Source organism: Hydractinia symbiolongicarpus, chromosome 13 (genome assembly GCF_029227915.1).
Source record: "Hydractinia symbiolongicarpus strain clone_291-10 chromosome 13, HSymV2.1, whole genome shotgun sequence".
In the NCBI taxonomy this organism is placed as follows: domain Eukaryota; kingdom Metazoa; phylum Cnidaria; class Hydrozoa; order Anthoathecata; family Hydractiniidae; genus Hydractinia; species Hydractinia symbiolongicarpus.
In genome coordinates, this window is record NC_079887.1 from 14,944,627 (window position 1) to 14,967,555 (window position 22,929).

Genomic DNA, 22,929 nt, shown 5'->3' on the forward strand with positions numbered 1-22,929 from the left:
CTCGGGTGCTAAGACAGATCTTGATCAAAGATAAAAAGTGAAATAACATCTTGAAGTTAGAAAGAAGATATCAACCAAAACATTATTGAAGCAGCGCTCGAAGCCGCCCTCTGGGGAGCTAAGACAGATCTTGATCAAGGATAGAAAGTGAAATAACATCTTGAAGTTAGAAAGAAGATATCAACCGAAAGATTATTGAAGTAGCGCCCGAAGCTGCCCTCTTGGGTGCTAAGACAGATCTTGATCAAAAGATAGAAAGTGAAATAACATCTTGAAGTTAAAAAGAAGGTATCAACCGATCATTATTGAAAGAGTGCCCGAAGCCGCCCTCTCGGGTGCTAAGACAGATCTTGATTAAAAGATAGAAAGTGAAATAACATCTTGAAGTTAGAACGAAGATATTAACAGGAAGATTAATAAAGGAGTGCCGGAAGCCGCCCTCTTGATTGCCAAGACAGATCCTGTTCGAAGATAGAATGTCAAATTATATCTCTAGGTTAGAAAGACGATATGAACATGTAATACGATGAAAGAATATCCAAAATAGCCAACACGGATGCTGAAGCGGAACTTGTCAGCAATATGTTTTCTATCTGCAGGTAACTGTCTACTGGTTCGGTTGCTACTAAACCAGTATACAATTTATCGGAAATTGTAACACAAAAAGTATAGCAAGCCAGTTAAGGTTGGTTTTCAATAAAGTAATCACTTTTTATATTAATGTAAACCAACCTTTAGTGGTATCACAGGCGTTATTGCAACATGTCCTAACTAACTATAGTTTAACACGTTCAAAATTGTTAATTTCTGAACTTCTTTTTTTAGACACCTACATTAAAGCGTTTGTAGGATGGCAGCTGGCGAAGAAATGAGGAAGGAAAGGAAAAATCTAAGCGTTGTTGCAGTGATGATAAATATGGCGCATCTGTGGAAAGAATAGTTGTGCCACACAGAAGTTATGTGTTCTCCACGGAACAACATGTGAAGTTGAATTCTTTTTCAACTACAACGATTTCAGAAATAAAACGCTTTAATACCTTGTCAAATGAAGTGTAACGTAACAGATACCTCAACCCCTTTCCCCTTAACCCCGACCCTTTGTAAATTAATATTTTTAATATTTTCCAAAATATTAGCGATTGTCTGATTGACTGCGGAGTTTCGACTGTAACACCAATAGCTTAGTGGAAAAGCAGGACACCTTCAAATGTCTCAACGTAGGTTCGAATCCTACTTGGTTTTACAGTTGAAATTTTGCGTGCAATTTAGTTATGACGTATTATTAAGAGAAAATATTCCCTCCCTGTAATTCTTTATTTCCCGTTGTCAAGTTGCGTAACACTTTACTTGATGTGTTTGTGTTTACGTTGTAAAAAAATGGCAAAATAATAATTATTATAAAACACGTATTTTTATTCTTACTGCCATTGTATTGCCACAATAAATATTTTACTAATTAAACAATATTTAAGTTAACTAACTTTAAACCATTTTTCACAATTTAGAGAGGACAATAACATCATCAGATTTCTGTTTACGCTAATCCAGCGCTAAAAAAGTAGATAATTTTAAATCCAGTGAAATACTCAATTTTTAGCAAATTAAATCCAGCAGGATAAAAATGTCCGAAACATCGCCACCGCCACGACGAAATGGTAATACCAACATACCACACTACTCTGTACGTGTGATTTAATTAGCTTTCAGCAAAACAGACAAGGTGGATATTGTTGACTAATAAATTTTGTTGCTCCTAACTTTTTATTCGGCTTTATTACTCGTTTCTTTGGACACAGTTCAACGTCTAAAGTGATTCTTTCAAATATTTTTCTCGCAACTCGTGCTATCAGCTACTTCGTATATTGTTATCATTCAAAGCTCACAAGCCGGGCATACTTGTATACGGATTTTTTGGTGAAGGAAGCTTTCAACAGAACCATCGTTACTTTTCCTCAAAGCTGTCTACGTCGTTTCCGCGTATTCTCAGCACAGTAAATCTCCATTTATCATTTTCAATTCTCTTCAAACCTACAAGGGCTAAGGTCACTTTGCGTATATTTCTCACTTCACAAAACCTTTATTTTCGCAGCAAACCTATCGAAGCAGCAAACGAAAGTCCATCTTGTTTTGTTGACATCTAAAATGATACACAAGGTATGTTTACAACTGAAACTTGGCGACGCTGAAAAGTGTGTGCATATACACTAGTGGAAAAACGGACAAAAACGCAGATTTTCCTTTTCTGAAGAAAAAGTCAAAGCAAAATAAAAGAAAGCGAAAGAGGAGACGTGAAATAATGATTGGCAATGATATGGGCTTCTTCAAGCGAAAGCAGACAAAAGGTAATTTTAGCATCAACTACAAAAACAAGAACAAAATCAGCTTGGGAACCATCGTAAGAGCAAAAAATGTTCATGTTTCTTACATAAACAACAAAAAAACCCAAATAAACAAACAAACAAACAAACAAAAACATATGCTGCTATAGCACAAATACACAGACCTTGTTGATTTCTTTATGTCTAGCTAAACTGACGATTTCTTCCAATATTTCACCGTCACCTTTTACAAGCCTAACACAAAAAAAAACATGCATGGTGAAATTTAGTCAAACAACAGACAACAGGTTTTCATTAAGGTTTTTTGAGGTCCTAAATACCTATGTAATATAAAGCGAAATGGTTTTGGGGCTAACTTGGTGATAATGTAGCACTTCTATTAGCAAATTATTTACGTCCTAACTTTTTCTTCACCTAAATGACTTTTGTTAATTTGTGATACTGTTTACCCTGGAAAGCCTTTCGATATTAAATTTGTTGTGATACCGAATTAACGTGCAATTAGGAAGGATATCAAAACTAGAAAGACTGAAAAAATAAATGGGGGATGGAAGTAGCTTCTCATTATGCTGTATCAAGATAACAGACAATACAATTTAAAAACAGTCGGCAGAACAAATATAACAATATATAAGAAATATTAAAACTCCACTCAATTTTCTCATATTGCATCTATTTACAAATTATCACGCATTAACACCTCTCTTCTCTTTCCTCCCATTAAACAGTTCATACCTATTTCTTCCAGTGTCAGGATCATACACCCTCCTCACGATACTCTGTTGTTTATCATATTCTTCTTTTGTCATTGGTACCATTGCTCTGCGGAGAGGAACAAAGTTGTAAGAACCTAGCAATGCTTCTTTGCAAGATTTAGCTTTTTCAAAAAAGAAATTTATTTTTCATCGATTTAAAAAATAAAATTGGTCCCATCCCAATTTTAATCATGAAATTGTTTTAACTTTTAGGCAATCTTTGGTCTAAATGTTATTATGGAATATCTTTAACAAAAAATTAGCAAGTATACCTTCGTTTTGGAACACTAGGCACTGACGACGACGTATTACTGATGACGGGCGTTGCTTGAATTGTCGGTTGTTTAATCTTCGTGGCATCCGATAACTGCGCATGAGTAGTTGCAACTTTATCTGTCTGAGATTTTTCCTTTTTATGACTTTTTTTCTTCTTGTTCTTCTTCTTTCTCTTCTGCTTCTTCTTCTTTCTAGTCTTTTTTTCACTATCGGAACTGTCTGTGCTCTCACTTGAATATGTATGATTCTTCTTTTTCATTTTCCCGCTCTCCTTCTTCTTTTTCTTCTTTCTTCTTTCACATGATGAAGATGAAGATGATCTACTGCGTCTTCTTTTCTTTTTTGAAGGTGATTTCTTTCGGTCTGGTGAATTTAAAGAACTTTGGCTTCGACTTCTTTTTTTCCGCGAACGATCAAACCTCTCCACTTCCAAACGATACATTATCAGTTAACCTTACAATTTTTTTATATAAAAAAATAATGCTAAGTTGAAAAAAGATAGGGTAAACTCATTAGTTAACCTTTCATATAAGCAAACAAGTAAAAGAATAAAATTAGAAACTTCATTAGAATTTGTTACAAAGATAAAACACGAACAGAAACAATTTGATTGACAGTCACCAAATCATCCTTCAATCAAAATTTTGAAGTTCATGTCTTAATTTTCATTTAAACTTTTTTGTGCTGAATGACAAAAACAATAGGTGCCGTCCATCACAACTCAAATGGAAAATTATCACCACATGGGAAGCTTTGGGTTCAATCCGTGAAAACGGATCACTGCAAATTAAAAATTACGGAAGTCAATTTTAAGAAAAACGTCTTATTTCAATTTCTCTTTTCATATAAAACACAATTGAGTTGAAAATTTTAAATGGTGCTAAGCTAACGCACATATCACACAAAAATTGTTGTTGTTATTGTTGTCTTTTAATGTTGTTGTTATTTCTGCTTTTGTTGTCTTGTATTGTTATTGTTGCTGTTTATGTTGTTATTGTTTTTGTCTTGCATTGTTGTTGTTGCTGTTGTTGTTGTCTTTTAATGTTATTGTTGTTATTGTTATTGTTGTCTTTTATTGTTGTTGTTGTTGTTGTTGTTTTGTTGTCCTTTATTGTTGTTGTTGTTGTTGTCTTTTAATGTTGTTGTTATTTCTGCTTTTGTTGTCTTGTATTGTTATTGTTGCTGTTTATGTTGTTATTGTTTTTGTCTTGCATTGTTGTTGTTGCTGTTGTTGTTGTCTTTTAATGTTATTGTTGTTATTGTTATTGTTGTCTTTTATTGTTGTTGTTGTTGTTTTGTTGTCCTTTATTGTTGTTGTTGTTGTTGTTTTGTTGTCTTTTATTGTTGTTGTTGTTATTTTTGTTGTCTTTTATTGTTGTTGTTTATGTTGTTTTTGTTATTGTTGTCTTCCATTGTTGTTGTTATGTTGTTATTGTTGTCATTCTTTTGCCTTAGAGAGCTGCTTCCTATACACCACGATTCGCGGTTGGTGAAAACGTTCAATTTAACTTGTGTTAAAAATCTACACTATATATATATGGTTGAATATATTAACATCTAAAATATATTTAATACATAAAACATATATAAATTATATATACACGAGTATTATTATATGTATTAAAGCAAAGTGGTATCATAAATCCCCTAATAAACACCCGGGCGTTTATTTAATTTTTGAATTTAGGGGGATCTTAATTGAAGACAGGCGTTAAATAAAGGCTGGGCGTTCATATTCAATTCATGACAGACCTGTACTTTCATCATAAATTCAACACTAACAGATTGCTTGACAAGGAAACTTTTACTAAACGCCCCTTTTTCATTAGCAACGGCTGTTTAATAGCTACTGGGCGTTTATTAAAGCGTTTACGGTAAATTTAGCATATCTTTCACTTTCCCCAATCCAAAGCACGAATAAATTCCTCTTCTGAGAATTCTAACATTTTCGCTGCTTCGATATGCATCTAAAAAACAACATAGTTGTTAAAAGCAAGGCAAAGTCGAATATGACTTAATGGAATCGTTAAAAACGACTCTTAAATCCACCTCAAATATGATTTCTCTAGGCCCTATACAAACATTTTTAACGGAAAAGACATAATCTTGACATGGAAAGGAAAAATTGTCTTCTTAGGCAGAGCAGCATGTTTTAGTTTTGTAGTAAAAATCAAAACAACAGGGCTGTACCTTTTGTCTTTTCAAAATATCAATGAGTTTCAACTGTTTCTTGAATGCTGTCAATAATTCGTTTTTTTGTTTCTCCAAGCGTTTGTTTTCATGCTGCAACTGTTCCAAACGTTTGCGGTCTGTTTCGTTGGTAGCCTGTAAAGGAGTAACAAGTTTGTGCTTTCAGATAATGCCTACTGCAATCTACCCCCTCTTGAGTACTGAATCGCCCCATAGATTGTGAAATTATGGTGGCCCTTCCCCCGTAATTATAAACTCTGAGATAATAAGACCGGCGCTTAAAACGAAGTGTTTCAAGTAACCTACCTTTGACGATTCTTTTGATTTCTGCAAAGCAGATTTATGTTTTTCCACATCTTCCAACGCTCTGTTCAATCTGAAAAACAGTAATCATATAAACAAAATGGGAAATAATAAATTATTGGAGGGTGAATATGCAACAGGGTGCTTTAGGGTTGCTTTAAAATTAGAGCATATTGAAGACAAAAAAACCAACCTAACTTCTAGTGTGTTCTTGTTGGCTAAGTTTTGTTTCTTTTCGCGTTTAAATTTGTCCACTTCCTAGTAGGATTGCAAAAAAACAATACAGCAACGATGTTATAAAAAGTGACAGATTTGACCAGGTTCACGTGGTAGCACTTTTGCTATTTTTTGGTGCTTTGTTAACATAGATACTGACCTTTCGTAAGGACGCAATTTCCGACTCTAGGTGTGAGTTTTTGGATCGAACATCGTCTTGCGAGGACTTGTGCTTCTCTATAATACTCTGAAAATAAATAAAAATGAAACAATTTACTAAAACAACAACAACAACAACAACAACAACAATTGATAAAAAAAACTAGAAAAGAACAGGGAGTAAGGGAAAACAGAAGGAATAAAATATACCTGCAAGTTTCCATTTTTCTTTACTAAGTTAATTTCTATTTCTTCCTTCTCTTTTATAGTATTTTTGAGCTTCGAAATAACGCTGGCCTACAATTGGTGGGAAGTATGATGTTTCGAAGAGTTTCATTAGAAATTAATTACAATACAATCAGAATGATTTCTTCTTGAAAAATGAATTTAAGGCACACGATGCTGGCTTAGACATTAAATCAAGATAAAGATGGGGGAAGGGAGAGGTCGCAAATGATCGTAAAGTTGAGAGAATTGTTGAAATAAGGTGAAAAAGCTAGGTGAAAAAATGCAAAAACTAAATTAATCCGAAAGATTTGCATCACTTTTACTTAATTGCTTGCATCTCAGCTTCGCAAACAATACTGTTAAGAACGAGTATCGAACTTAGGAAGCACTGAAACGAGGTACCTTTTCTCTACATTCTACAGCAATGTTGTCCAATTCCTCCTGCATAACACGTAACTTGGCTTTCAGAAATCTTATAGTAGCATCTACAAAAAGACAATATAAGTTGTTACTCGCGCTAGTCCTTCGTACATTAGTCCTTCGTACAGTCTGACGACTTTCTGTAGATGTTTCAAATACAATTAAAAAGAGCATAAAAACGAGTTAAGCTTTAAAAATATCCAGGCCATTTCTTGAATAAAACTATGCCAGAGCTACAAAAAGCACCCGCTAAAAAAATTACGAGTGCTATGGTGTGCGAAAGAAATTAAAAATTTACAAGTGCGATGTTAATATTTGCAAGTGTGGTTCACACTTAACTATTTTTCGTTTACCGCAACGTTTTGTTTACCGCAATGTTATTTAAGCTGTATAGAAATAAATTTTGTAAAACGTATTAACCAAAAGTGCAAGGTTGAAACACTGTTGAACGCGATGATGTGTTGGCAGATTCGCTATATGTTTTTGGCATTAAATATATTTCTAGACATTCTTGATTTCTCTTTCCCCTTTTAAAAAAGATTTTTTAAACTTTATTCAACATGTTTTTCTTTGGTATTACATCACGACAACATTCGTCCGAAAGCTGTATTAAGGTACAGGAGACCTAACCTCTCCCATGTTCTGGTTATATTTAACTTGCAGGGGTGGGCACTCTTCTCGCAGTATTCTGTGACGATGAAGGTAGGACTGACTTGTGGCATGGTTCCAAATGGTCTTCCGTCTTTCGTTCGAGTCTCAGTGTAATGCACTAGCCGAGCATAAGAGTGTCGGCATGAAGGAAAGGGGCTGACTTTAATGTTCTCTATACTTTTTAAACAAATCAATCACAAAGAAATGAATGTTATGTAATCAGCATAATAGCCTTTTTCATCGCTCTATAATATTTTAGAAAAAGAAAAAATTCATGAGTGCAATAAAAAGCACTCGTAAATCTTTCTACGAGTGTGCGGGCGAGTGCGCGTGCCATCGCACTTGTCTCAAGGAATGGCCTGAATATCACATTGAAATTTTTATACATAAAAATATTTAAAATGCATCTTATTGAGAAATTTTATTATACAAAAAATCAGCACAATATCATAAAGATTACATTACATACCGCTGCCAATATCATTCGCAACATCAGGTAGAACATCATCATTCATTCCAGTAGGTGTATACACATCATCTGCTGCCTCCAACTCCAACGTGTTGATACGATCAGCCAGTGTTGCACGCTCTTCAATCAAGTTAATTGGAGAGGCCAACAATTTGTTTCGTGTTGTCGGTTTTGACGATTGTGGCCTACAAACAGTAATGGTGGAATAATTGTAAACAAGATAACCTTTGTATTTTGCTGTCAACTCAGCAATTTGTGGTACCTTTTCTTTTTTATCACGTTCTCAACCTTCTTGTTAGGTAAAGTCGGTCCAGACTGAGGTCTCTAAAAGAACCATATAACAATAATGCAGATCATTTTTAATCCAGAATACTAAATGTGATTTAGAGTGAGAGTACAAAACAGATGATTACGTGGAAGGAACAGTGCCATCAGAGCATTAACTGTTGCTGAGGGATATAAAAGATGAGGTGATCCCTTGAGGATACCGTTTTGTAAAAAAATTACACAAAATTAGCGATATCTCACAATAAATGAGCTACATTTGATTAGATCCTTTTTATTAGTTCTTGCTATTGCAGCAACATGGTAAAAAATTGTCACTTTATGTTCTGGGAATATAGTTAACACATTTTTAAGATTGAAAGAGGTTAAAAAAAGTAAAGTGGATAGCTTGACCAACTTTACTACACCTAGATTTAAAAAACACCATTGATTTATAAACTTTAAGTTTCTTACTCACGCTTTTTCCCTGTAAAACCCTATAAATCCTTATCTGAAGCATTAATTTTTAGACGGATTAAATTTGGTGTCATGGTCATCCAGTAAATTAAATCTCTGTATACTTCACTCAAAGTTTTCTCGTTTCCATCTTGTAAAAGTATTTCTAACCTTTTAGATTGTGCAGGACAATTCAATCTTCATTTTCAGACACATGCACACAAAAAAACATTGCCTTCAGGGGCCTTTCATTAATCTCCACAATTTTTTGAGCGCTATGAAGTTGGTTTTATAAAACATTTTAGGCCAAAAGCTTGGATTCAATAGAAAACAGTATTTATGACTAAGAAATGGCACTAATATCAGAATAAAGAAACTTCAAAGAATTTTTTAAAAACCTGACTCTTAACAGTAAAGGAAAAGCATAGTCAATATTTTTCTTTATAAGCAAAGCTAATATGATAAGTTTTGGAAGCTTTCTCAAAAGACAACAAATAGTCTCTAACGTCTTCAAGGTCACCTGGTCTAATTTGAGGGTTCTTAGAATCATCTATAGTTTGATTCAGGGTCTTTAAGTTTTGGTAAATACCAAACCAATGATGTTGAAAACCAGTTTATACACAAAATCATTGGTCAATTTTTTTGTTCAGTTTGCACCCTCACCTGTTTACTTTGAACTTTCTCCTTTCCTTTTACAGCTTTTGTAACAGGTTCAGGTTGAATAGAAAATAAAGGTGCATCAGTATCATCTAAAGTGCTATAAGCAGACGTACTCATTCTATGTGAAGTGCTGAAAAAAACAAGTTATAAAAAACTTGGTAAGTCCACAGGGCCTGTTTTTTGGACCTACCAAAATTATTATACTAAAAGAAACACTTGGTTTATCCGCCATATCAAATATTCAAATCTCAAGAAAGAGATAAAATATGGTACACAACTTTTTTTTCCTAAAAACAGTTTAATTCTAGAGTTTTTATCTGGATCTGAGGTGAAAAAACATATTTTTTGTTGTCAGTAACTTTGAATATGCATTCAAACTTTATCAAATGTATAGATATAATTGAGGTGAATTAATTAACATAAAGGCCAAAACAACACTGTTTGCTTGTTCCAGGTCTCTATATTTTTTGACCCAATAACTTGGGATCTAGTTTGTAATAAACTTTTGTGGGTTTCTATAGGTCTACTAACATTTAAGGATAATTTTTAACCTTGAGATCTCTTTAATGTCCTAAAAGTTTGATGTAATACTTGTTATGTAATTGCAAGTTCATTTGCTGCATTCTGAAAATATTTAAAAAAAAGCTAAAGACGAAAAATTAAAAAATTTTATTTGAAAATTAATGTCAAAAATTACTTGCTTTAAACTTTTTTTCAAATTTAGGGTTAGTTTTGATAAAACTAGTTGTTAACCCTTGGATAAATCCATGGGTTCGCCTGTCCTTTATTAGCCGTATTTCGTGCGTCTCGCTACTGCGGTTACCATTTTGCGTAACGGACAGACGCATACAGGTAATATATTATAGAGAAAATAGTTTTATTTTATTTGTAATTTATTTAACACAGTGTAAATTTATTTTTCCTTTTTTATTTTTTTTTTCAAAATAGAATAGTGTGTAAGGGGTCTGGTACGCATAAGAACATTTCAACAAAATAAACTAAAAATAACAAAGTATCATGACTTCACAATATTATTTTTTTACCACAATAACCCATACCTTATATCATTTTGGTTAATCTTACCGCTAGTGGCATCAACGTCACTAAACAGGCTATCTTGCCCACGCTAAAAACAAAAAAAGCACTGTTACAGTCAACATACAAACTAAAATAACGATAAATTTTATATTGAAATAATCCCTTATTTTAGTAGATTCACAACAAATTTCTGGATGTGAACCAGCTGAAAATTCTTGGATCCTTTTTATTGATCAATAAATTACGTATAAAAACATGTTTACTTTAAAGTAAACCTTAACCATGTTTGGAACTCCACATTGACTACACGCATGTCTGCAAATAATTGCCTATGAGAAAGACTAGTTGCCTGCTTCACGTTGGCAATCTTGTGTTTTATGTGGCAACGCATATGTTCTGCTCTCCTCTATACACACAAAAAACAGTTAAATTTAAACAGAATATGAGAACAAAACTTTTTTATATATACGGTTTAGGTTACATCCAAGAAATAAAAATATGTCAGCAAATATTAGCTGACATAAATCAAGAACTTTTTTTTAACACATCAGTGTCTTGCCAATTGGAGAGTGTCAACATGAATTAAAAGGTCTGATAATAGTGCTTAGAAGATTAAAAACAAAAAATATTGCCTCATATGCCAATTTGAAAATGTTCAACACAACCTGTATCAGTATATCCCGGTATATTACTCCAAAAATTAGAATTCAAGTATAAAATCTCACTATTAAAAAATTTTCAGTTATATCCTAGCATACCCAGTATTTTGTTTTTCAGTTTTGTATTATACGTCTACTGCCCTTTTATACAACAAAATCTTTAGTTTACTACCAAGATTTTTAGATTGTACTACCAAGAAACATAAATATTAAGATATAGTGTTTCAGATTTGCTCACAGAGATGTATAATATCATATTTACCAACACTAGCTCTGCTTCTGTTATTAAACTTGCAGTCTTCTCTTCTAATGCAGCATTAAGTTCTCTAGATATAAATAAAGCCATTTGTACATATTTATAATATATTAACTCTCTACACACTATGCCACAGATTCAAGTCTGTCACTAACAAATTTGGTTTTTCTGTATGTTTTTACACATTAACATAAATATATAGTCACATTTTCCAGCCATGTACAAACCTTAAACGCACTAATTTTAGGATTTTCGCTAGAAACGAAGATTGTGAGGGAGCATTCAAAAACCAGATAGCCTTATAGCTATTACTACTCAGTTTGCTATAAGAGCTCTCTATCCTAGCTTATTATTTATGTTTATGTTTGAGTTGTAGCTATCCGGCTAGCTACTTGGCTACCTCTGGCTAAAAAATGAAAGTAGTTAAATTCAGTGTGCTAAATGCAGTTTGGTAGCTACACCTTTTATTACTCTCAAACTTATTGCACAATATTAGATTGTAGCTATAGGAGATATCTCGCAGATCGCTAGCTAGCCAAATAACGACATTGCCTACTTAAATTCTTGCTCCTTATAAAGTAGTTTCGTTGCATTGTTGCTTCTTCTTCCAGAGGGGGGTCTATTCATTATGATTTCTTTTTCAGACGGATTTCAAAGAGATTTAGTTAGTTGTGTTGTTATGTCAGATTCTCTTCTTGTTTGATTCTGGCGGTGTGGATAAGGAGAGAGTGCGTCCAGACGATAACACGGTTTTCATATATTTTAATCCTGTTAATTGCATTAGCGAATTTTTCCCTTCATTTATTACAGAGAATACCAAACAAAATGTTAATTTATCATCAAAGGTCAAATAATTTGAATGAGAAAAAATGATAAAACAGCTTAAACATCTTTACAGTATTAAAATTTAGGATGATATGTAAAAACCACCCACAATTATTTTGTTTTAAAAAATCGGTTCCGTATATTCTGCAGAAACATAAGCTCTCCATCATGTTGTTTTATTGTATGAAATCAAAGCATTTCCCAACGTTGTCATAACAAACAGATGCTCTTTTCTTTACGTGTGATGGTGGTTGAGCTGAGCTGAGCTATACTGAAGCATCTATTTATGCGAAACTAGTCTAGATTTTTAGGCAACTAGCCACATTTTTATTAATGTTTAACAATTAAATTTTTTTGTAAAAAATTTGATGATTACAAGTTTCACTTTATTGCATAATTTATGAAAATATGAGTTTTCTCCTGCAGACAGATCAGAGGGCAGCTCAGTGGTGATTCTTATTTTATGGGGTTAGTCTTTCTAATTTCTCAGGATATACTTTGTTCTTAATATTAAGCCTTGGGGAACATAATCTCCTATAATATTTTTACACATATGCAACAAAATCTTAAGGGCCATTGACAATTAGACATTAGGTTTTGTGTCTGTGAGCTAACAATAAATTGGCCAATAAACTTAATTCTCCCTTAACGTTAACGGAATGCTATTTCTTTGACTTTGTACTGTCTTTGCACGAAAATTAATATGGAATTAATTCATGAAAAAGCCTACATAGCAACTAAATATTATATTTAGTTATTAAATTGACACTTTTATGAAGATTTGCCTAAAAGGAATATTATATTTTTCATACACAAAAACTGTGTTGTTATATATGTGGGTCAGAAAAATGTTTTTAGCCGCCTTTTTTAGGTATCATATTTGTTGATATTTTTATGGTTTTTTTCAAATTCATTCTCTTTTACCCTCTCTATGATAAAAATATAGTGAAGTTAGTTTTCATCTCTTTTTTTTTACCCCCAGTAACAGTCAATTTCTCGTTAACGGACATCATCATCATCATCATCATTCTCGGCTTAACATCCGTTTTCCATGCTAGCATGGGTTGGACGGGGTACATTAATGACCCTCTTCCAATCTGATCTAGACTGTGTTAGATCTAAACTCAACTTCCTCTGTAACAAGTCTGTCCTTATAACCTCCTGCCAAGTCTTTCTTGGTCTGCCTCCGGGGTTTGCCACAAGAACTATCAAGAAGTACACTTTCTTACCCAATTATCCCCCTTCATTCTTTCCAAGTGCCCCAACCAATTCAATCTTCTTATCTGGATAACATCTGTAATTCTACGGATACTTAGCCTGCTTCTTAGCTCATCTGAACTCTTTCTGTCTCTCAGACTGGTGTTAAACATCCGCCTAACCGTTCTCATATCATTCCCTTCTAAACGGTCAAGATCTCCTGCTTCACTGCCCATGTCTCACTGCCGTACAACATAACACTTCTTACACAGGCCTCATATACAACCTACCTTTTAACTCAATTGACAAGACTCTGCTAGTCAACAAAGGAAGTAACTCTCTGAACTTTTTCCAAGCAGAGCCTATCCTGCAAGTAACACTTCTTCCAACACCCCCTTCACTGCCCAACATATCACCTAAGTAACAGAAGTTCTCAACTATCTCTAAGGAGCCACTGTTGTATATCATTGAAGCTGGAAATACTTCATTCTCTATAATCTCACCTTTGCAACGCTTGCATACAAACTGAATGTCAGCTCTTAACCTTCCACCAATACTACTGCACTTCTTATGTACCCAATGCTTGCAAATCTGACAAAAACTACCAGCCCCTTTTCTGCAAACTCCACAAGGCCACTTTCCAGCTACAAGGTCACACTTGGCTCCAATGCTACTAATCATGACTTCAGACTTTGCTGTGTTCACCCTTTTCCTTCTAGTCCTTTCTTCCACTTCTCAACCTTTCAACTTATTCTTCCATCCACTTTGCTATGAGAACCAAATTATCTGCATACAATAACTCCCATGGACAACCTGTTCTGAACACCATTGGCAGCGCTTTTAAGACTAGAACAAACAGCAAAGGACTAAGTACAGAACCCTGATGTACACCAAAATTTACACTAAATTCATCACTAAGTGAATCGTTAATCCTGACACGACTTCTAGCATTGCTGTACATAGACTGTACCATTGTAACTAGCCACTCATCCACATGAAACCAAATTGTCAGCAGCTCTTTAGATACAGTAACACTATATACGGTTTGTATTTTGTTGCTCACTTCAGGTTTTCTTGTATTGTATTATAAATTATTAAAAGTATTTTCTGGAATGGTTCCGTATATGCAGAAGTTTGTTTAAGACCAAAAAGAAGGAAGCTTACTTTAAGGTAATTTTGCTGCCGGGATTAATTTTACAGATGATCACCAGATTAATCTGAAATTAATTATATACAGAATAAAAAGAAAGAATTATATATATATAAATTTTTCAAATTTGGTTTCTTAAAGTAACTCTGAGGTCCATCACACAAAAGCTCAAAGTTGTTACTTAGGGCAGTGTCCATAAGTTGCCACAGGGAACTTCAATTTGACGTTTCTTTCTTAAACCCACCAACACATGGCAGAAACCTTAATGCGTATCATATGCAAAACAAAGTTTTAAGATTCTGGAAGTACAGGCACTTTTACAATAGCTTCTGTGTAATAGTGGCGCCGTAGATTAGTGGTTATAGCTCTCGTACTCTGTGCGGGAGACCGGAGTTCGATTCCTCTTGACGGCGATTCAACATGGGCGAGTGAATGTTACCATAGCCCCGGGTTAACCCAAGCCATGTGAGGGAAATTGGGAAGATGGCACACTGTGTGGGCCGTTGGATGTTGCCGGGAGTTGTCTAGTAGAGCGCGGGCTCTAATTGGGTCTGCGTAGCTTAAAATGAGCATTAAATACTCTAGGACTCTCCATCTACGCCATGGCCCCTCCTGGAAATAATAGACAGGGTATATCCCTCGATATTTGTGAGGCTAGCCATGTAAAATATGCACATCTATCTATCTATCTATCTATGTTTCTTTAAATTATTTGGTACCAAGACTGCTTTTTTCCAGCTATTTCTTGGTTCATCAGGGATATATCAATTGGAAAAAAACACTGTGTGTTGTTATTACTGTATCATAATTTGCACTTATATATCTTATTCTAGTGAATGTAAATTATGCTGAAAAAATCAGGGAAAGTTTTCCCAAATCCTGTTAATCATCAAAACGAAGGTATTAAGAATAGATATTATACTCATATTGATGACATTGCAATGTCTGAATACAAAGAAGATAAACGCAAGAAATCTAAAAGTTTAGAAGAGTGGAATTCAATTTTCTCTCAAATAAAAACTGTGTCCAAATGGCGAAATTTCATAACAAAAAGAAGGTGCCAAACTATAAAGTTGAATGCTCAAAAAATGAATAACCAACAGTTTTACGAGAATTTAAATTCAACATTAAATGGAATAGCTTCGGAAGAGGAGGACTCTGATGAAGATGAGGACGTTAGCCATATTAGAAGGCAAACTTTTGAACACAGAAATTTGTCAAAGTCGAGCAATAAAGCATTATTGATATATTTTTCCAAATTGGCTCGTAGTAAGAACGAATCAGATGAGTTAGATTTAGATTTTATAGAAAGTTTATTAACCAATGGAGCTGATATAAACATGGCAGACAAGTATGGCCAAACTATTTTCCATGAAGTAGCTCGAACATGGCACATTGATGTTGGTACCTTTTTGTTAGCACATAATGGTAATATTAATCAAACAGACAAATATGGAAGGACTCCATTGCACATTGCTGCAGCAGTCAATTACCCTCAAATGGTTAAATTCTTAATAGATAATGGAGGTATACCATTTTAAAATGCTTCTAATGTAACTGTGTAAAGTAAAAAATAAATTTCTAGTAATATCATTTAGATTTAAGATAGCTGGCTTTAAACAACCTTTAAAAGGTGTTTAGGCAACTTTGTTTTACTAGAGACTATTTGATAATGCTATATAACCAATATAGTTGTTTGATGTAGCAAAGTTTATGTGATTATCATGTTTGGTATTATCTTGTTATTTTTAAGCTAATGAAAAGGCAAGAACATATGGAGAAGACCAAACACCTGTCCATTATGCTGCAAAAAATGATGCAGTAGATTCACTGCGCATGTTATGGAAACTCAATTGTGACATGGAAGTACGTGATAGTAAAAGTCGAACTCCATTGCAGGTTGCAGCTGAGTTAGGTTGACAATTAGCTTTAATATATTTTTTATTCCTACCGGACGTTTAGTTGTGTTGTTGTTGTTGTTGTTGGTACATTCTGTTTTTTATTTATGCTGTTGTTATTGTTAGTTATTGTTATTGTTTTTGTGGTTTTACTTTTCTCGTTATTGTGAGGCCACAGTTACTTAATAGTTTTCTTCAAAAACGTAAGAATAGTTTAGTTTTTATTACTTATTATTCTGAAAGTTACAATATGGTTGTCTTTGACATTACTTTCCTTCTGCGGTTGTGATTTTAAGCTAGTTCTATCTTCGCTTGAGCAAGTTTTTTTTTCAGGAAATGGAAAAAGAAATATTTAGATTTGAAACTTTTTAAAATTTACCATTTGCAGCATAATCAAGTCAATGATGGTTTTTAGTAACACTCATCTATTTTGTGTAGATCGTTCAGAAACTGCTTTGTTCCTGGTGGAGATCAATGTTGATGTGGGTGTTGTTGACAGCAGTGGCTTATCTGCCCTTACTTTAATGGTGGATAAAATGCCACCAGTTGCAAAGAAAGCACTTAGTTGCTTTCACAAAACTGACAGACCCAACAGAAAGCAGTACTTCTACTTAAATTTGTTAGAACCAACACAACCTGGAAATAGTTCTGTTCTTGCCAAGACACCAATGCAGGTTTATTTTATTGATTTATTGATTTGTGTCACTCTAAGTATAGATATCAAGGCTTGTTTTTTTAATTTTTTGGAGGGAATTTTAATACTGATTTTTTTGAAATTGTAGTTATAAACACTGTACTTAAAGGTTCTATTAAATTTATGATTTTGCGGAACATATTTGACGGTAGCTTCTTTTTGAAACTATACCCACATGTTAATGATATCTGTGCCTGATGAGGGTTAGTGAGAAAGGCAGTAAAAATTCAAAACTTTGTATCAGACATTCTCTATATTGATTTTGTTTATTATGAATTTGCATACTTAGTAATCTACCACTTGTGATTCCTACACTCTTGCTGATACTCTTCTCGTTGTTGTTACAGGCTGTTCTGCAAAATAAACAAATGAATTTGCTGTTACATCCAGTGTTTCGACAGCTGTTAACAGTCAAGTGGAATAGTTTTGCACGTATGCGTCACTTTGCACAGTTATTGATCCAACTTTTATTTATCTTAATTTGGTCAGCGGTTGGTTTGACGTTACCTTATGATGGTACATCAGAGTATACGAAGGGAGATTTAAAAGACAAATGGTGGAGAGTGTTGCTGGAGTCGTCGGCTGTGTTGCTGACTTTGTATTTTATTGCACAGGTAAATGGTTTTAAGGTGTATACTTACAATTGTAGAATAAAAAGCCAATAGACTTGAATGTCTATATGTCCCGGGGTTTCATGTAGCAGCTCCTAAATCTATTTTAATTCGTCATATATAAACAAAAGTGCTTTCCTGTAATATAATTTCAAAATAGAAATTTTTTTTATGTGATTCCAATATCTTAGATACAGAAGAAAGAATAAAGTTTGAAAACAGTTGTTTAAAATGGTAAAAATGTATAGAATACATTCCTTTCAAGTTTTGAAGGAGTGCTAGTTTAAAATATAATGGATGCATTATTTCAAGTTTTGAAGGAACGCGCTTCACAAAAGAAAAATTAAACGACAAACTTTTGACAAACTTAAATATTTCATATAAAAAAATGCAATGCACCATCGGTGCTTATTTAATTCACAACAAAAAAATCGCAAGTAAAAAATACTTGGGGTTTAAAAACAATAATAAATAGTAATTGGAACGATCAAAATTTCTGTGGTTCCAGGTTTTTACCAAAGTATTTCATTTTTTCTTCAAAACTAAAATAAACATCCTGGAAAGTTTTGACTTTTTACACGGGTCCTTTATAGGGGGTTTCGTATTTCGGTTTCTTTTGATGCCAGAGTTAAATCGAGAGAATAAAGGATTGATGATTTATGGGAGAGGTTATGCTAAAACAAAACGGAAAAAAATGACGTTTTCGATGAAAAATTAACTACATATCTGACATTCACCTATTATAGGTGAATGTCAGATAAAAACTAGATAACCATTTAAACCATAATAGACAGTTGGGCATATCTGGGTCCGGGGTCCTTCTTTTTCGGTATGCTGCTTCCGTATATTATATCAATAGGGATGAATATAAAAGTGGATTTTGGTGGGATTTTTATAAACATTTCAAAACTTGACATTTTATAGACGGCTTAGATTTTTAAAGTAAGGTCTTTGACTTTAAATCTTTGTTAAAAACTCTTATCGATATTATTGCAGGAGATTTACGAATGGAGGTGTTCTGTGCGACAGCATCACAGGTGGGGAGAGTGGAGAAGTGCTGAAATGCAGAAGGACCTTAAATACTGCCATCCGAGGTGGCCTGAAGAAAAAAAATACATTCTTCAAGAACTTGATCGTATCAAGGAATCGGAAGTCAGATATTTCGCCGACATGTGGAACATGTTAGATTGGGTCACTTACATTTGGATCGTCACTGGTATTGTCGCACGCATTTTTGCGTTGACGGGTGACGCCAGAGCGAGTGGACACCACAAGAAGATACTAGCGACTTCATTGATCGTCATTTGGTTACGTCTTATGAAGATAATTCGCGCCTACCAAGCGTTGGGTGAGTTTTGTTTTTGTTGATTTAAGCTTAAAAATTAAATAGGTGTCTTTGGTTATGTCGCGAACAGCAAGATCCAACTCCGCAATAATATCAAAATGCAAATGGAACAACACTTCAAGCATTTTACTTACACATGTCGTAAGGAACTGTGCGTTGGGTTTTTTTTTAATCCAGTTAGCTTGAAGTCGCACGGTGAAAAGAGGTCGTGGGCTTAAATTCATGAAAAACTTGTAAAAATTTTGATAAATTGAGTCTCAGGCAAATTTTCCAAAAAAGATATATAATTGGAGGAGAGTAAATATTGTAGTAAATATTGGAAAACATGACATCACGATAATTCCAGGTTTTATACTGCACCATCCAATTTAGATGTATAGAATATAGGAATAATTAACCTTTCGTTCATTCCAACAAAATAGCCTTTTTTCACACGGCAACCTGCGCGAAAATTGCCGCGCGAAGTCAAAGTAAATTTTGCTACATACTGTTTCATCCTCGGTTGGAATCGGGCGCCATTAGAATGAAGAGTTATCTCGTGAGGTTCACAGTGTTTTTCTGAAATAAGTTCTGAACGAAATGTTGGGAATTAAGAATGGTGAGAGAATTAAGAACAATTTTTTAAATATATTGTCCGAGATTGTAATTTTAATCCTTTGTTCATTCAGGTCCCTTTATTGTCATGCTGGGGAATATCTTGGAAGACACGTTGAAGTTTTGTTTTTTATTTATGGAGTTCTTCATACCATACCTCATGGCGTTTTGGATGTTGTTTGGTGGAAAAGACCACGCATCAAAAATGGTAGCTCGTGGTCAGTCGTCCTCTGGTTGGAAGGAAGTCAATGACTTGATATATTCCGTCTGGTTAGTAACCGTGGTTGGAGACTACGACTATCCAGCCTTAATAACGATAGATAAAGTCATGGCTCAAGTCCTCATCGGATCTTACACAGCTTTGTCTGGCATCTTACTTTTAAATTTATTTATCGCCTTGATGTCTGATACGTTTCAGCGAGTGTACGACAACGCTAAAGCCAACGCACTTATGCAAAGAGCTATAGCCATCGATACCTATCAAATCGGGCTCTCGAGGAAAACCAGAGACCGGTTCCGTATGTTTATACAAGGCCAGTGCGCTCCACAGGTGGGCCTATTTTTAAATATACAAATCAAGCTTTTGTTTTAAATTGATCCAAGTTCTAGATCTTTTACACCAGTATTGCACTGTGATTATTGAATTTGCAGCGAGAAAAATTTTTAAAGGGGAGTCGTTATACTACTGTTTAAGGTGATTCGTAAGTCCAAACCTTGACTTACCTGATTTTTTGTCACAAAATATATATTTTGTCACGAAAAGTATATTTTATTTTATTTTATTTTTAGCAAGTATATTACGATGATGACGATAATGACGAAAGTGGCGAGCTTGAAAAAATGACCATACAAATTAAAGAAGTTGTGGACGAAATAAAAGAAAATTTGGACGAACGGTGGAGTGCCATGGAGGGTAACAATAATGGCGGCAATAACCACAATAACACGGGAAGTAGTGTTTCTTTAGGCGACGAATTCAACGAGCGATTGAAGGGAGCGTTGAGTAAACACGAGAAGGATATGAAGTCGATGCATAAAAAAATAGACGAGTTAACTAATTTAGTTCAGTATTTGGTAAATAAAGACAAAATTGCAGACCAAGATGAAGTAGATGGTGCTAATAAATTCACTACTTTACCATCCATATTCGACTTAAAGCCCGAAATGTTTACACGGTCTGTAGATTATCGTATTTCCCCGTCGACACGCCAAAACGACGACACTGACGACACTGATGTTTCGTAACATTAACTTAGTTTTAGAAATCGAATTTATTTCTCAATTTTAGGTTTTTAGGATTCGTGACCCTGGTTTAATAATAACCGTATTCCGTCTGTCTGTTCGCGAGAGCCGCGTCCCGTAACGGAAACACGAAATTTTTAAAATGCGCACCAATACCAAATGCGATATATTTTTGTCCACGTTGTTGCGATGGGTAAACATAAAGGACGGGCGACCCCGTGGATTTTTCCACGGGTTAACGACTAGTCTATATTATAATACCCGTATACGACTGTCTGTCCGTCACGCAAAATAATAGCTTTGCTGCGCAGGTAGCGAGACGCACGCAATCCGGTATAAAAAGGACGGGCAAAGCCGTGGATTTTCCACGGGCTAACAACTAGTATTAATATATTTTGTTATTTTATTTTGTATATATATTTATAATTTTTAACAAACTAATATATTTTGAATTCACAATACATTGAGAATTCACAATTCTTTATTTATCCAGAAGTCAAAATAAAAGGTTTAAGTTTTCAGAACAACGGCTAGGAAGCCATGTGTATTATACACGAAGCAATGAATATAAATACAAAAGTTGATGATAAAACTATCCTAAATGGCGCCAAATTGTTTTAGCTGTACAGAGAAATTCTGTAAAGAACAATAACTTTCCAGAATTAGCATTTTAATTTTTTTGCAACACCCGAACGTGCACGTTATTTCACAGTTCTTATATGGTTAAATGGAGCCCAGGAATTGTCCAATCAATAGCGTCCTAATATTCATGGCATTAACAATTTAGGCAACTTTTAAATAATCACCATTGATTGAAAAACTGGAATACCTTATATTACTGTCTTAGGTAGCCGATGAAGTCAGAATGAAGTCCTTGTATATACACTTAGTTATTTTGGCCCAAATCCGCAAAAATTTTAACTCTGTCATCCGCGAAATTTTTCAGTTCTAGTAAGGGCAATCTCAGCCACAATATATTTTATTTAGTCATCCGCGAAATTTTCCAGTTCTAGTAAGGGCTATCTCAGCCACAATATATTTTATTTAGTCATCCGCGAAGTTTTCCAGTTCTAGTCAGGGCAATCTCAGCCACAATATATTTTATTTAGTCATCCGCGAAATTTTCCAGTTCTAGTAAGGGCTATCTCAGCCACAATATATTTTATTTAGTCATCCGCGAAATTTTCCAGTTCTAGTCAGGGCAATCTCAGCCACAATATATTTTATTTAGTCATCCGCGAAATTTTCCAGTTCTAGTAAGGGCTATCTCAGCCACAATATATTTTATTTAGTCATCCGCGAAATTTTCCAGTTCTAGTAAGGGCTATCTCAGCCACAATATATTTTATTAAGTCATCCGCGAAATTTCCAGTTCTAGTCCGGGCAATCTCAGCCACAATATATTTTATTTAGTCATCCGCGAAATTTTCCAGTTCTAGTCAGGGCAATCTCAGCCACAATATATTTTATTTAGTCATTCGCGAAATTTCCCAGTTCTAGTCAGGGCAATCTCAGCCACAATATATTTTATTTATTCTTACTTCTATTTCTATAGAACTTAAACTTTTGGATAGCAAGTTGTAACTTCACCCAAAGACTGTTTATTTGCCGGTTTAAGCGAGAAAATTCCACTCATTTTACAGAAACTGTATCACTCTAAAATAATGACGCCATCATTCACTAGCTTTTTTCTTTTCACTGGACTTCTTTTACTTTGATCTCTAGAACTCGACGATTCGATAATTCTATAAGAATTATATGATTCGTAGTTTTTAAGTCCCTGTGTAACGTCACCTTTAATTAAGGACTAGAAAGTGGTCACTTGACTTTTGTAGTTCTACTCCTCTTTGCTGTACAGTAACCCCTTTGCCACACCTTATTTGACATTTCTTATTTGATTAGAATCTCGTCCCTAGGACGCATATAAAAATACTTAACAAGCCCTGGGACGAGGTTGGACAACAAGTCTCCTTGTCGGCATCACATAGTTGATTTAGATTTTTAATCCTTGGTATGTTCAGAGAAACGACGCTT

At 34.3% G+C, this 22,929-nt stretch overlaps 3 protein-coding genes across 4 annotated transcripts; 1 reads left to right on the plus strand and 2 right to left on the minus strand.

The window, feature by feature from the left end:
• Window positions 1–1,447: 1,447 nt before the first annotated feature.
• Window positions 1,448–3,815, minus strand: LOC130624116 (ADP-ribosylation factor-like protein 6-interacting protein 4). The gene is made up of 4 exons (XM_057439685.1): window positions 3,367–3,815; window positions 3,075–3,161; window positions 2,504–2,573; window positions 1,448–2,137 (listed from the first exon to the last, which is right to left on the minus strand). The coding sequence occupies exons 1-4, from the start codon at window positions 3,810–3,812 to the stop codon at window positions 2,078–2,080; spliced, it is 663 nt and encodes a 220-aa protein (XP_057295668.1). The 5' UTR covers window positions 3,813–3,815; the 3' UTR covers window positions 1,448–2,077.
• Window positions 3,816–3,823: 8 nt separating this feature from the next.
• LOC130624115 (testis-expressed protein 9-like) lies at window positions 3,824–12,116 on the minus strand. Its single transcript, XM_057439684.1, has 13 exons — window positions 11,896–12,116; window positions 11,346–11,409; window positions 10,445–10,512; window positions 9,390–9,516; window positions 8,269–8,330; window positions 8,007–8,191; window positions 6,869–6,951; window positions 6,449–6,535; window positions 6,240–6,326; window positions 6,057–6,121; window positions 5,867–5,936; window positions 5,561–5,695; window positions 3,824–5,337 (listed from the first exon to the last, which is right to left on the minus strand). Exons 1-13 carry the CDS (start codon window positions 11,964–11,966, stop codon window positions 5,263–5,265), a joined length of 1,179 nt encoding a protein of 392 aa, XP_057295667.1. The 5' UTR covers window positions 11,967–12,116; the 3' UTR covers window positions 3,824–5,262.
• Window positions 12,117–12,297: 181 nt separating this feature from the next.
• On the plus strand, window positions 12,298–21,365 carry LOC130624111 (transient receptor potential cation channel subfamily A member 1-like). Of its 2 annotated transcripts, XM_057439679.1 has the most exons (8): window positions 12,298–12,632; window positions 15,345–16,038; window positions 16,265–16,426; window positions 16,848–17,083; window positions 17,451–17,717; window positions 18,711–19,062; window positions 19,728–20,203; window positions 20,443–21,365. In XM_057439679.1, the coding sequence occupies exons 2-8, from the start codon at window positions 15,357–15,359 to the stop codon at window positions 20,896–20,898; spliced, it is 2,631 nt and encodes an 876-aa protein (XP_057295662.1). In that variant the 5' UTR covers window positions 12,298–12,632; window positions 15,345–15,356; the 3' UTR covers window positions 20,899–21,365. The 2 variants fall into 2 exon arrangements, with proteins under 2 accessions (XP_057295662.1, XP_057295661.1); XM_057439678.1 differs by lacking the exon at window positions 12,298–12,632 and having other exon boundaries at window positions 14,853–16,038.
• Window positions 21,366–22,929: the final 1,564 nt, after the last annotated feature.